The sequence below is a fragment of the Entelurus aequoreus genome, linkage group LG17, assembly GCF_033978785.1.
Source record: "Entelurus aequoreus isolate RoL-2023_Sb linkage group LG17, RoL_Eaeq_v1.1, whole genome shotgun sequence".
In the NCBI taxonomy this organism is placed as follows: Eukaryota; Metazoa; Chordata; class Actinopteri; order Syngnathiformes; family Syngnathidae; genus Entelurus; species Entelurus aequoreus.
Window position 1 is genome coordinate 6,459,612 of NC_084747.1, and position 12,964 is coordinate 6,472,575.

Genomic DNA, 12,964 nt, shown 5'->3' on the forward strand with positions numbered 1-12,964 from the left:
GATTTGGATGACAAAGACGCAGACGTGCTACCGTGAGTATGCAGCTTTGGCTTCCAAACATTTGATCGCTTGACCGTACGTAACTTTTTTTTAAATATACAAGCTTTATGAACCTTGGGTTAGGTGAACGGTCTTTTGGGCTGAGTGATTGTGTGTGTTGATCAGGTGTTTGAATTGTTTTGGCGTGTTCTATGGAGCTAGGAGCTAGCAGAGGAGCTAGGAGCTAGCATAACAAACACGCAGGTGTTTTTATGCAGGATTAATTTGTGGCATATTAAATATAAGCCTGGTTGTGTTGTGGCTAATAGAGTATATATATGTCTTGTGTTTATTTACTGTTGTAGTCATTCCCAGCTGAATATCAGGTCACCCCCGGCTCTCACAGCATCTTCCCTATCTGAATAGCTTCAACTCCCCACTAGTCCTTCACTTGCACTTTACTCATCCACAAATCTTTCATCCTCGCTCAAATTAATGGGGAAATTGTCGCTTTCTCGGTCCGAATCTCTCTCACTTCATGCGGCCATCATTGTAAACAATAGGGAACTTTGCGTATATGTTCAACTGACTACGTCACGCTACTTCCGGTAGGGGCAAGCCTTTTTTTTTTTATCAGATACCAAAAGTTGCAATCTTTATCGTCGTTGTTCTATACTAAATCCTTTCAGCAAAAATATGGCAATATCGCGAAATGATCAAGTATGACACATAGAATAGATCTGCTATCCCCGTTTAAATAAAAAAAAATCATTTCAGTAGGCCTTTAATGACAACTCCACTTTTTGTATTTGTCAACAAAAGTTCAAACATTTTTTTTGGAACTCAGCACTTTCTAAGCCTTATGTGACATCATCCTTACGTGCTGTCTCATTACCATATTCACACATTCACTCACCTCAGCTCTAAGAGGAAAGACTGCCTCAATTCACACTTGAACTACACTGCAAAAACTGAAATCTAAGTAAGATTAAATATCTCAAATAAGGGTGATATTTGCTTATTTTCTGTCCGACAAGATAATTCTTCTCACTAAGCAGATTTTATGTTAGAGTGTTTTACTTGTTTTAAGTGTTTTGGTGTTAAATGATCTCAGTAAGATATTACAGCTTGTTGCTGAGATTTGATGACCTATATTGAGTAAAACATGCTTGAAACTAGAATATCAACTGTTGCAAAGCTGTGTCATCAACACTCACAAGTATAAAACTACTTTTTTAAAGTAATCATTTCTTACTTCAAGCATGAAAAAAAAAATCATGATGCCAAGCGCATATCATTATGTCAAGATAATGGCACTAGCATTTACGTAATTTAAGAATATTTTTCAACATATTGAGCAAAAAGGTCTCTTTTTTTTCTACCAAGAAAAGTGCACTTGTTATTAGTGAGAATATACTTATTTTAAGGTATTTTTGGGTTAATTGAAGTTAGCTAATTTAGGGACCGAATGTCCCTTTGCGACAGAGGACCCTATTGAATTTCTAGCGTTTTATTCTTCTTCTTTATTCTTAATTATTATACCGCCGCCTCTTTGAGTTGTAATTTGACCCCCTTAACATGCTTCAAAACTCACCAAATTGGACACACACATCAGGACTGGCGAAAATTGCGATCTAATCAAAAAACCAAACCCCAAAACTCAAAATTGCGCTCTAGCGGCCCCTAGGAAGAAAACACAGACAAAACTGCCTGTAACTCCCAGTAGGAATGTCGTAGAGACATGAAACAAAAACCTCTATGTAGGTCTCACCTAGACCTAGATTTCATACACTGACAACCCCCAGCAAAAATCAACAGGAAGTTTGCAATTCCCCCTTCAAAACTAAAGATGAGTAAAAACAGTCACCTTTTTTCAAACATTATCCCCTCTGAGTATGTTTGTCGTGTCGGCTTCAAATTAGCAGAGGAGAGAGATTGAACCCTTCTGATTAAAAGTTGATGAAAGAGTTTTAATTACTGCTATGGTTTGGATTTTATGAGCCCTCAAAGTCGGTCCCGTCCATCGCTGCTTGCAGCTTTAATTTTACTTGTTTTGGAAAGTTTTCTTGTTCTATTGGCAGATAATTTTGCTTAGTTCAAATAAAATACCCCTAATTTTTTTATTTTTTTTTCTCTTGTTTTTGAACACTGACTTTTTGCAGTGTGTATATATCGGTATCGGTTGATATCGGAATCGGTAATTAAGAGTTGGACAATATCGGAAATCGGCAAAATATAGCCATTATCAGACATCTCTATATGGAACCTATGAGCACGATTGCAACCTTCCAAGTACAATTCCTTTGATAGTAGCCACAAGTCACAATGTACCTGACGACCATTTTGACGGGGTAGACGCCCACGCCCAGACGTTTGTCCTCGGGAAGGTTAAAAGTCACGCGGCCGCTGCTGTTGGTCAGCTCCGTGTTGAAGCACACCCATTCTCCCGACGGCGGCTGAGTCATGATGTACAGGTCAACCTGGGTGAGGACGCAAAACACATCACAGTCACACATTTATCAGTGTGTGTGTGGTGTTGCTATGGAGACAAGAGATCACCTTCTCTCCGGTCAGGGTGACCATGTCCAGTGGGCCGTACATGAAGCGGCCGGTCACCACCTGCGGGCTGTCTTCTGTGAACACGGCGTCGTTCACACGGTGGTTGGCCGTCACGTTCTGTCCGACAAAAACACTTGCGTTAGAGTAAAAAAAAAAACTTAACAAACATTGAAACTATCTGAAAAATCTTCGCACTTCCTCAGCATCCAATAAAATTGATCTGATGTAATACTGAGACCACATTTTCCTGGTATCTGGGGTTTGCTATTGTATGATTTGCTGTTATAAATTACCAATTATTACAATCATAATAATAATAGATTTTATTTGTAAAAAGCACTTTACATTGAGTAACAACCTCAAAGTGCTACAGTGTATTAAAAAAATAAAAATAAAAAGATAATAAAGAATAAATAAAAATAAAAACTAGAACAGCCAAATAGCTAAAACTAGTATGCATATATCTAAAAAAAAGCCTTTTTTTTTTTAAAAAGAAGGGTTTTGAAGCCTTTTTTTAAAAGCATCCACAGTCTGTGGTGCCCTCAGGTGGTCAGGGAGAGCGTTCCACAGACTGGAACGCTTACAGTCCTTATTTAGTTTCTTTTTCTGATTTCTACTTTAGATGCCATCCAACCGTTTCAGAACCCATGCTTACCCTAATCTTTACATGAGTCCTCTTGCGGAGCCACTTCTCCCGAGGTTTGGAGGGCGTAAACTCAGACACTTCTTTCCCATCAAGTTCCAGAATGCTGGAGTTGTCGTGTCTCATGACCTGTGACGGATATTTTAGATCATCACCATCAACATCACTCCTCCACCGTAACAAATGATTGACCGACTCTTGTGTAACCAGAGGTGGGTAGAGTAGCCAGAAATTGTACTCAAGTAAGAGTACTGTTACTTTAGACTTTTATTACTCAAGTAAAAGTAAGGAGTAGTCACCCAAATATTTACTTGAGTAAAAGTAAAAAGTATGTTGTGAAAAAACTACTCAAGTACTGAGTAAGTGATGAGTAACCTGTTCGTTTTAATGATGACGGCAACAAATAATGCACAAAAACATAAAAATAGCAATAAGTAAATTCAGAGCCAGGAATATCTCTTAAGCCAGTGTTTTTCAACCACTGTGCCGCGGCACACTAGTGTGCCGTGAGATACAGTCTGGTGTGCCGTGGGAGATTATCTAGTTTCACCTATTTGGGTTAAAAATATGTTTTGCAAACTTGTAATTATAGTCTGCAAATGATGTGTTGTTGTTGAGTGTCGGTGCTGTCTAGAGCTCGGCAGAGTAACCGTGTAATACTCTTCCATATCAGTAGGTGGCAGCCGGTAGCTAATTGCTTTCTAGATGTCGGAAACAGCGGGAGGCAGCGTGCAGGTAAAAAATGTGTCCAATGCTTAAACCAAAAATAAACAAAAGGCGAGTGCCGCTAAGAAAAGGCATTGAAGCTTAGGGAAGGCTATGCAGAACAAAACTAAAACTGAACTGGCTACAAAGTATACAAAAACAGAATGCTGGATAACAGCAAAGACTTACTGCGGAGTCCACAAAGTACATCCGAACATGACATGACAATCAACAATGTCCCCACAAAGAAGGATAAAAACAACTGAAATATTTTTGATAGCTAAAACAAAGTAGATGCGGGAAATATCGCTCAAAGGAAGACATGAAACTGCTACAGGAAAATACCAAAAAAAGAGAAAAAGCCACCAAAATAGGAGCGCAAGACAAGAACTAAAACACTACACACAGGAAAATAGCAAAAAAGTCCAAATAAGTCAGGGTGTGATGTGACAGGTGGTGACAGTACACCTACTTTGAGACAAGAGCTATATTGATACATAGTTGGTTATGCTTTAAAGTCATATCCAACAATTACGACGACGACTTTTTACTGTCAACTGAGTTTCGTTTTTTAATGATTTCTGCTGGTGGTGTGCCTCCGCATTTTCTCAACGAAAAAATGTGCCTTGGCTCAAAAAAGGTTGAAAAACTCTGTCTTAAGCAACTAAAACAATAATATATTAAATAATAATACATTAAAATAAAAAAAAATTAAGGCAAATTGAGCCACAATAACTTAACAGCACCATAGGCTCAGTAGGCAGAGATTACAAAGGAAAATAACAAGTTAGCCTTTACGCAAACCATAAACTGATAGGTGTGGGCTGCACCTGGGAACACACTGTGCACTTCTGATTGGTGTTTGTATGCATGCGTGTGTGTGTGTGTGTGCGACTGTGTGTGTGTGTGTGTGTCTGCAGTGCGTTAATAAATGTCCCCACACGATGTACATTTGACAGTGATTCATAGCAGGGGAGTAAATGTAGCGTTTCTTCTCTATAAATATACTCAAGTAAAAGTAAAAGTATGTTGCATTAAAACTACTCTTAGAAGTACAATGTATCCCAAAAGTTACTCAAGTAGATGTAACGGAGTAAATGTAGCGCGTTACTACCCACCTCTGTGTGTAACTCTAGGGCCCAATACATGTGATCCTCAACTGACATGATCGTTCAGTTCAAGTCTGAAATTACGCCAGGAAAAAACTATTCCATTGAGTTTTTGATTGCAACATTGTTAGAACAGGATAGAAAATAAAGTATACACAATTTCTCATAAGACTTTTTTTCTGCCCTACTGACTCCCATTATAACTGATATTTTTAATAGACAATAATTCTGGTATATTACTATGCTTTTTCTATGAAAATCTAATGAATCTCATTCTTGCCGATTGAAAAACAAGAAACAGTTTTTTTGGGGTGTAACCTCGCCCCTAACACGATGCATACACTGCAAAAAGTCAGTGTTCAAAAACAAGAAGAAAAAAAAAAAATACAAAAATGAGGGGTATTTTATTTGAACTAAGCAAATTATCTGCCAATAGAACAAGAAAATTTGGCTTGTCAAGACTTTCCAAAACAAGTAAAATGATCTAACCTCAATGAACCCCAAAATACCTTAAAATAAGTATATTCTCACTAATAACAAGTGCACTTTTCTTGGTACAAAAAAAGAGACCTTTTTGCTCAATATGTTGAAAAATATTCTTAAATGAAGTAAATGCTAGTGCCATTATCTTGACATAATGATATGCGCTCGGCATTACATTTCTTGAAACCAGCAAACTTATACTAAAAACTCATTTATTGTTCTTAATGGAAAGGCAACAAGGCAAGCGCTTGTTACTCTCGGGGTCTCCTAGCCACTCAGGCAAATCATATGGTCTAAAAATGCATTTTTCCATCGACAACATGACATCATCGCGCCAAGTGCGTGCTCTTTTAGTCAATTAGTGTGCATATATACAGCCCGGCCCCCGGCCAAAATTTTTTTAATTGTAATTTTGAAGAATTTATCTGAATGTGCATGAACTATTTCTGTTCAAAATTGTTAGAAATGTCACATGTTAAATGTTTAAATATTAACTGTCAGTTTACTGTACTGTGCCAACTGTACTACTATATGAGTACGTGTTTTCTATTGTTTCATTGAAAATAAAACAGCAAAGTCCATTTGGCTGACATCCGTTTTAATTATGAGACACAATTGTGTCAAAGTCAAGATTTTTTTTTTCATGCTTGAAATTAGAAATGATTACTTTAAAAAAGTAGTTTTATACTTGTGAGTGTTGATGACACAGCTTTGCAACAGTTGATATTCTAGTTTCAAGCATGTTTTACTCAATATAGGTCATCAAATCTCAGCAACAAGCTGTAATATCTTACTGAGATCATTTAGGACCAAAACACTTAAAACAAGTAAAACACTCTAACATAAAATCTGCTTAGTGAGAAGAATTATCTTATCAGACAGAAAATAAGCAAATATCACCCTTATTTGAGATATTTAATCTTACTTAGATTTCAGTTTTTGCAGTGTAGGATTTGAAGTTGTTAAAATATTTAAAGCATTAAAAAATGTATAATTTATTGCTGACTTATTTGAGTGGGTCGCTTTTGGATCCTAAGATCTCCAAGGTTTCTCATAGTCATTCACATCGACGTCCCACTGGGGTGAGTTTTTCCTTGCCCTTATGTGGGCTCTGTACCGAGGATGTCGTTGTGGCTTGTGCAGCCCTTTGAGACACTTGTGATTTATGGCTATATAAATAAACATTGATTGATTGATTGATTGATGTAGTCAATCTTAATCTTGCACAAGGGTCAAGTACTATTCCACTTTTTCAACTGCACGGTACCAACTCAGTGAAAATGAGACACAAATGCAACACATTTTCCCAGAGAGGAGACTAAGGGCAGCAAAGTAGATGCCATGGAAGAAAATACTGCAGGACCCAGAGCATCGGGTTGTCTCACCCAAATGGTATTGGCTCGGCACACTTCGAACCAAGCCTGACCAGGTAGGTACTGGAAATACTGGAAATGCTCCAATAAATACACTGCAAAAACTGAAATTTAAGTAAGATTAAATACCTCAAATAAGGGTGATATTTGCTTTTTTTCTGTCTGATAAGATAATTCTTCTCACTAAGCAGATTTTATGTTAGAGTGTTTTACTTGTTTTAAGGGTTTTGGTCCTAAATGATCTCAGTAAGATATTACAGCTTGTTGCTGAGATTTGATGACCTATATTGAGTAAAACATGCTTGAAACTAGAATATCAACTGTTGCAAAGCTGTGTCATCAACACTCCCAAGCATAAAACTACTTTTTTTAAAGTAATCATTTGTTATTTCAAGCATGAAAAAAAAATCATCATGATTTTGACACAATTGTGTCTCATAATTAAAACAGATGACAGCCAAATGGACTTTGCTGTTTTATTTTCAATGAAACAATAGAAAATACGTACTCATATAGTAGTACAGTTGGCACAATACAGTAAACTGACAGTTAATATTTAAACATTTGACATTTCAAACAATTTTGAACAGAAATAGTTCATGCACATTCAGATAAATTCTTCAAAATTACAATTGAAAAATTTTTGGCCGGGGGCCGGGCTGTATATATGCGCACTAATTGACTGAAAGAGCACGCACTTGGCGCAATGATGTCATGTTATCCATGGAAAAATGCATTTTTAGACAATATGATTTGCCTGAGTGGCTAGGAGACCCCGAGAGTAACAAGCGCTTGCCTTGTTGCCTTTCCATTAAGAACAATAAATTATTTTTTAGTATAAGTTTGCTGGTTTCAAGAAATGTAATGCCGAGCGCATATCATTATGTCAAGATAATGGCACTAGCATTTACTTCATTTAAGAATATTTTTCAACATATTGAGCAAAAAGGTCCCCTTTTTTTTTCTACCAAGAAAAGTGCACTTGTTATTAGTGAGAATATACTTATTTTAAGGTATTTTTGGGTTCATTGAGGTTAGCTAATTAGGGACCGATGTCCCTTTGGGACAGAGTACCCTATTGTATTTGTAGCGTTTTATTATTGTACCGCCGCCTCTTTGAGCTGTAATTTGACCCCCTTAACATGCTTCAAAACTCACCAAATTGGACACACACATCAGGACTGGCGAAAATTGCGATCTAATCAAAAAACCAAACCCCAAAACTCAAAATTGCACTCTAGCGCCCCCTAGGAAAAAAACACAGACAAAACTGCCTGTAACTCCCAGTAGGAATGTCGTAGAAACATGAAACAAAACACTCTATGTAGGTTTCACTTAGACCTAGATTTCATACACTGACAACCCCCAGCAAAAATCAACAGGAAGTTTGCAATTCCCCCTTCAAAACAAAAGTTGTGTAAAAACACTCACCTTTTTTCAAACGTTATCTCCTCTGAGCGCGTTTGTCGTGTCGGCTTCAAATTAGCAGAGGAGAGAGATTGAACCCTTCTGATTAAAAGTTGATGAAAGACTTTTAATTACTGCTCCGGTTTGGATTTTATGAGCCCTCAAAGTCGGTCCCGTCCATCGCTGCTTGCAGCTTTAATTTTTTGACTTGTTTTGGAAAGTCTTGACAAGCCAAATTTTCTTAATTTTGCTTAGTTCAAATAAAATACCCCTCATTTTTGTACTATTTTTTTTCTTGTTTTTGAACACCGACTTTTTGCAGTGTATCTCAAGCAAATAGCGCCCGGTCAAAAACGTTAATCACCTGTCTCAAGAGAAAGGACACCACGTCGGTGGACTCCCAGTAGGACGCGTGGAAGAGGTGAGGCAACGCCACGGTGGGGAAGGCGGTCAGAGCGTCTGGGCAGTAGAGGGCAAAGTCCATCCGCTTGGTGCCCCACCAACGTGCTGCAACTGTGATGGGAATGCAGTGAGTGGGCTTGCACAACAGGTGGCGCTTAAATTTTTGTTGCACAGGAATGAAGAAGTAAAAAAAAAAAAAAAATGAAGCTCAATCGTCACCAATCCCAGCAGTTGTTCCTCTACAGAAGGAAAGGTTTTGTGGAGATTAGACACCGAAAAACATCCAATAGCAGTAGGAGGAAGGTTATTTGATTTAGAATGGCTGTGTGAAAAGAAGGTGTCCTGGAATTGCGTGTTATTCTTTTCCAGGAACACATGAGTGGAATAACATTTTGATTGGAGAGAAAAGGTTCCGTAGCCTCCTCCAGGTGCAATACCTTGATCCACCTCCGCCTGGGAGTCCAGCGATATCAGATCACATATCGCAGTGTCCAGGCCGGGTGACAAGCAGGAGTAGCCGGAGGGACTTAGACTGCCACATGTATCGGTCTCGGTCCAGTCTCGCTCGGCCGGCAGATCCACCTCGGACGATTCTTGCCAGGCCTGCTTGGCCTTTTGTTTCTTACGGGACTTGGGGGGGCTTTTCAGGAATATTTTGTTTTGAGACGACAGGGCCAGTTGGGACAAAAGGCCGGAGCTTTTGGTTCGATTAAAAATGTGTGTTTTGGCTACAAAAACAAAGAGAAGCATTTTAAACATCTGTGCCCAGACGTGTCCCGTCTTGCAAGCTGAGTGATAAAAAGATCAGTTAGAAGACATCGACCGGACCTTACAACATTTATGTGGGACAACCACATAAAAAAAAACACAAAACTTTGTTTGGTCACCCCAGCAAAAAGAGAGAAGACGATGCTGAAAGTGCACGTTCTGCTACGACTTATTGCATGCAGCATTCAAATGCATTGAACATTGAAGACAGTGGAGAAGAGTGAAAGACATGACAGGGGGCGCTCTTACATTGGACCTCTGCCTGCTCTACCTGGCTAAGCACAAGAAGTGTGTGTAAATGTGTGTGTGTGTGCGGAATAGAGCTGGGCATCATAAACCACAAATTACCACTCAACCTAAATACCGTATTTTTCGGACTATAAGTCGCAGTTTTTTTCATAGTTTGGCCGGGGGTGCGACTTATACTCAGGAGCGACTTATGTGTGAAATTATTAACACATTACCGTAAAATATCAAATCATATTATTTAGCTCATTCACGTAAGAGACTAAACCAGTGGATCTTAACCTTGTTGGAGGTAGCGAACCCCACCAGTTTCATATGCGAACCCTTCTTTAGTGAACAATAAAATGTTTTTTTTTTTTTTCAAATTCAAGACAAAGTTATATGTTTTTGGTAACACTTTAGTATGGGGAACATATTCTAAGTAACAAAGACTTAGTTTAGAGTTATTTGGACACTAGGGGAACATATTCTAAGTAACAAAGACTTAATTTAGAGTTATTTGGACACTAGGGGAACATATTCTAAGTAACAAGGACTTAATTTAGAGTTATTTGGACACTAGGGGAACATATTTTAAGTAACAAAGACTTATTTTAGAGTTATTTGGTTAGGGTTAGGGTAAGAGTTAGAGGGTTAGGGTTATAATAAGGCCATGCCGAAAAAGGCATTAATAAGTACTTAATAATGACTAGTTAAGAGCCAATATTTTACTAATTTGCATGTTAACAAACAACTAATTAATGGTGAATATGTTCCCCATACTAAAGTGTTACCATGTTTTTTTTACTGGTGCACAAAATGAAGCGTGCATGAACATCACCTTGTTCAAACAACAAAACCAACACAGTGCATAAACTCACAACAAACTACACACCTGCAAACCAGTGTGACTTCTGCTGTTGCCGTATCCGTAATACGCCGATAGGGAGAAGTTTTTATTTACACGACGAGTCGGGTGTGTCTTGACCTCCGCCGAACCCCTGAGCCCGACTCACCGAACCCCTAGTGTTCGATCGAACCCAGGTTAAGAACCACTGGACTAGACGCACAAGATTTCATGGTGATTTAGCGATTAGGAGTGACAGATTGTTTGGTAAACGTATAGCATGTTCTATATGTTATACTTATTTGAATGACTCTTACCATGATATGTTACGTTAACATACCAGGCACGAGTTTGTAAATTGAGGTTCCACTATATCACATAAATATAAAGCTCGTCTTGAACGGTCATCACATTATAGTTAGAGCAACACGTCTGATGGTGGCCCGATACTTTTACACAGAATTTTAAAATATATCAATATTCAAACAAGTGATTATTACATTTCCCACAACCAAGGAACTTTCACGGAATGCCCATCCCTATTGTTGAGTGTTACGGATAGAGTATCGGAAAGTGAATATGTGTGTGTGTGTGTGGAGGGTTGGGTTAGACTGTTTGGCATAGAGAACACTTACTGTTGGCTATGTTGCTGGCAGTGTAACTGTCTGCCATTCCTGACACCTGGCTGGCAATGCTGACCTCACTGGCTCGCCGCAGGCCCCGTGAGAAGGGGACCGTTACAGGGGATGAGGGGTACGAACTTTCCATGAAGACACCACCATGAGACTGAACAACATCCGCTATTGAGCCGAAACAAGGAGAGCCCGTTAGACAGGTGACACAGAGGAGGAAGACACTCACACACTGACGACGGTAATGAAGGGTTAGCTAACGGAGACATGTGATACTTTCAGGGACCACAGTAGTACCAGGATAACAGTTAATAATGTAGCACAATGATCACCGTATGGTAGATCATAATGGTGGTAATGTCTCCTGTTATACAATCAGATTACCTCTGAACATTCATCACAAGTATTTCTACAGTCCACACATTACTGACTGATAATACACACAACCACAACAGTCACAAAACTGTTAACAATACCACACTGGGAGGGATACAAACAGCACATGACACAAATGCGATGATAACCACAGATGAGATTTGACAGGGATTTGCCCTTTTGCACTGCAGTAATTGCAGTACAGTTGTTTTAAAAGATAAAAGTATGTGTCCAAATACAAAATATGCCCTTAGAAAGATAGTAATGCTCAATTTTGATTCAAACTATCAATTCAAATAAAGTTGTATCACATTTGGAGTTTTCAGTCAGAATAATCTTAGTTTGACGTCACTGCAAAAACTGAAATGTAAGTAAGATTAAATATCTCAAATAAGGGTGATATTTGCTTATTTTCTGTCTGATAAGATAATTCTTCTCACTAAGCACATTTTATGTTAAGAGTGTTTTACTTGTTTTAAGGGTTTTGGTCCTAAATGATCTCAGTAAGATATTACAGCTTGTTGCTGAGATTTGATGACCTATATTGAGTAAAACATGCTTGAAACTAGAATATCAACTGTTGCAAAGCTGTGTCATCAACACTCACAAGTATAAAACTACTTTTTCAAAGTAATAATTTCTTACTTAAAGCATGAAAAAAAATCAGGACTTTGACACAATTGTGTCTCATAATTAAAACAGATGACAGCCAAATGGACTTTGCTGTTTTATTTCCAATGAAACAAAAGAAAATACGTACTCATATAGTAGTACAGTTGTTATTAGTGAGAATATACTTATTTTAAGGTATTTTTGGGCTCATTGAGGTTGGCTAATTTTACTTGTTTTGGAAAGTCTTGACAAGCCAAATTTTCTTGTTCTATTGGCAGATAATTTTGCTTAGTTCAAATAAAATACCCCTCATTTTTGTATTTTTTTTTTCTTGTTTTTGAACACTGACTTTTTGCAGTGCGGTTCTGTGTGTGCGCGGAATAGAGCTGGGCATCATAAACCAGAAATTACCACTCAACCTAAATACCGTATTTTTTGGACTATAATTCGCAGTTTTTTTTCATAGTTTGGCCGGGGGTGCGACTTATACTCAGGATTAAGAAGCAGAAATTAGTTTTTAGTATAAGTTTACTGGTTTCAAGAAATGTAATGCCGAGCGCATATCATTATGTCAAGATAATGGCACTAGCATTTACTTCATTTAAGAATATTTTTCAACATATTGAGCAAAAAGGTCTCGTTTTTTTTCTACCAAGAAAAGTGCACTTGTTATTAGTGAGAATATACTTATTTTAAGGTATTTTTGGGTTCATTGAGGTTAGCTAATTTTACTTGTTTTGGAAAGTCTTGACAAGCCGAATTTTCTTGTTCTATTGGCAGATAATTTTGCTTAGTTCAAATAAAATACCCCTCATTTTTGTATTCTTTTTCCTTGTTTTTGAACA

The 12,964-nt window shown here is 38.0% G+C and overlaps 1 protein-coding gene across 5 annotated transcripts in view; it reads right to left on the bottom strand.

The window, feature by feature from the left end:
* Nucleotides 1-12,964, bottom strand: part of LOC133632213 (membrane-associated phosphatidylinositol transfer protein 2-like) — a 154,892-nt gene that overhangs the window by 8,696 nt on the left and 133,232 nt on the right. For 2 of the 5 annotated variants that reach the window (XM_062024510.1, XM_062024511.1), the window contains 6 exons: nt 11,136-11,300; nt 9,098-9,388; nt 8,623-8,771; nt 3,194-3,310; nt 2,539-2,655; nt 2,311-2,459 (listed from right to left, as the gene is read on the bottom strand). In XM_062024510.1, coding sequence (XP_061880494.1) covers nt 2,311-2,459; nt 2,539-2,655; nt 3,194-3,310; nt 8,623-8,771; nt 9,098-9,388; nt 11,136-11,300 — 988 coding nt within the window. The remainder of the gene's footprint in view (nt 1-2,310; nt 2,460-2,538; nt 2,656-3,193; nt 3,311-8,622; nt 8,772-9,097; nt 9,389-11,135; nt 11,301-12,964) is intronic. The other 3 variants (XM_062024513.1, XM_062024512.1, XM_062024514.1) reach the window with 2 other exon arrangements.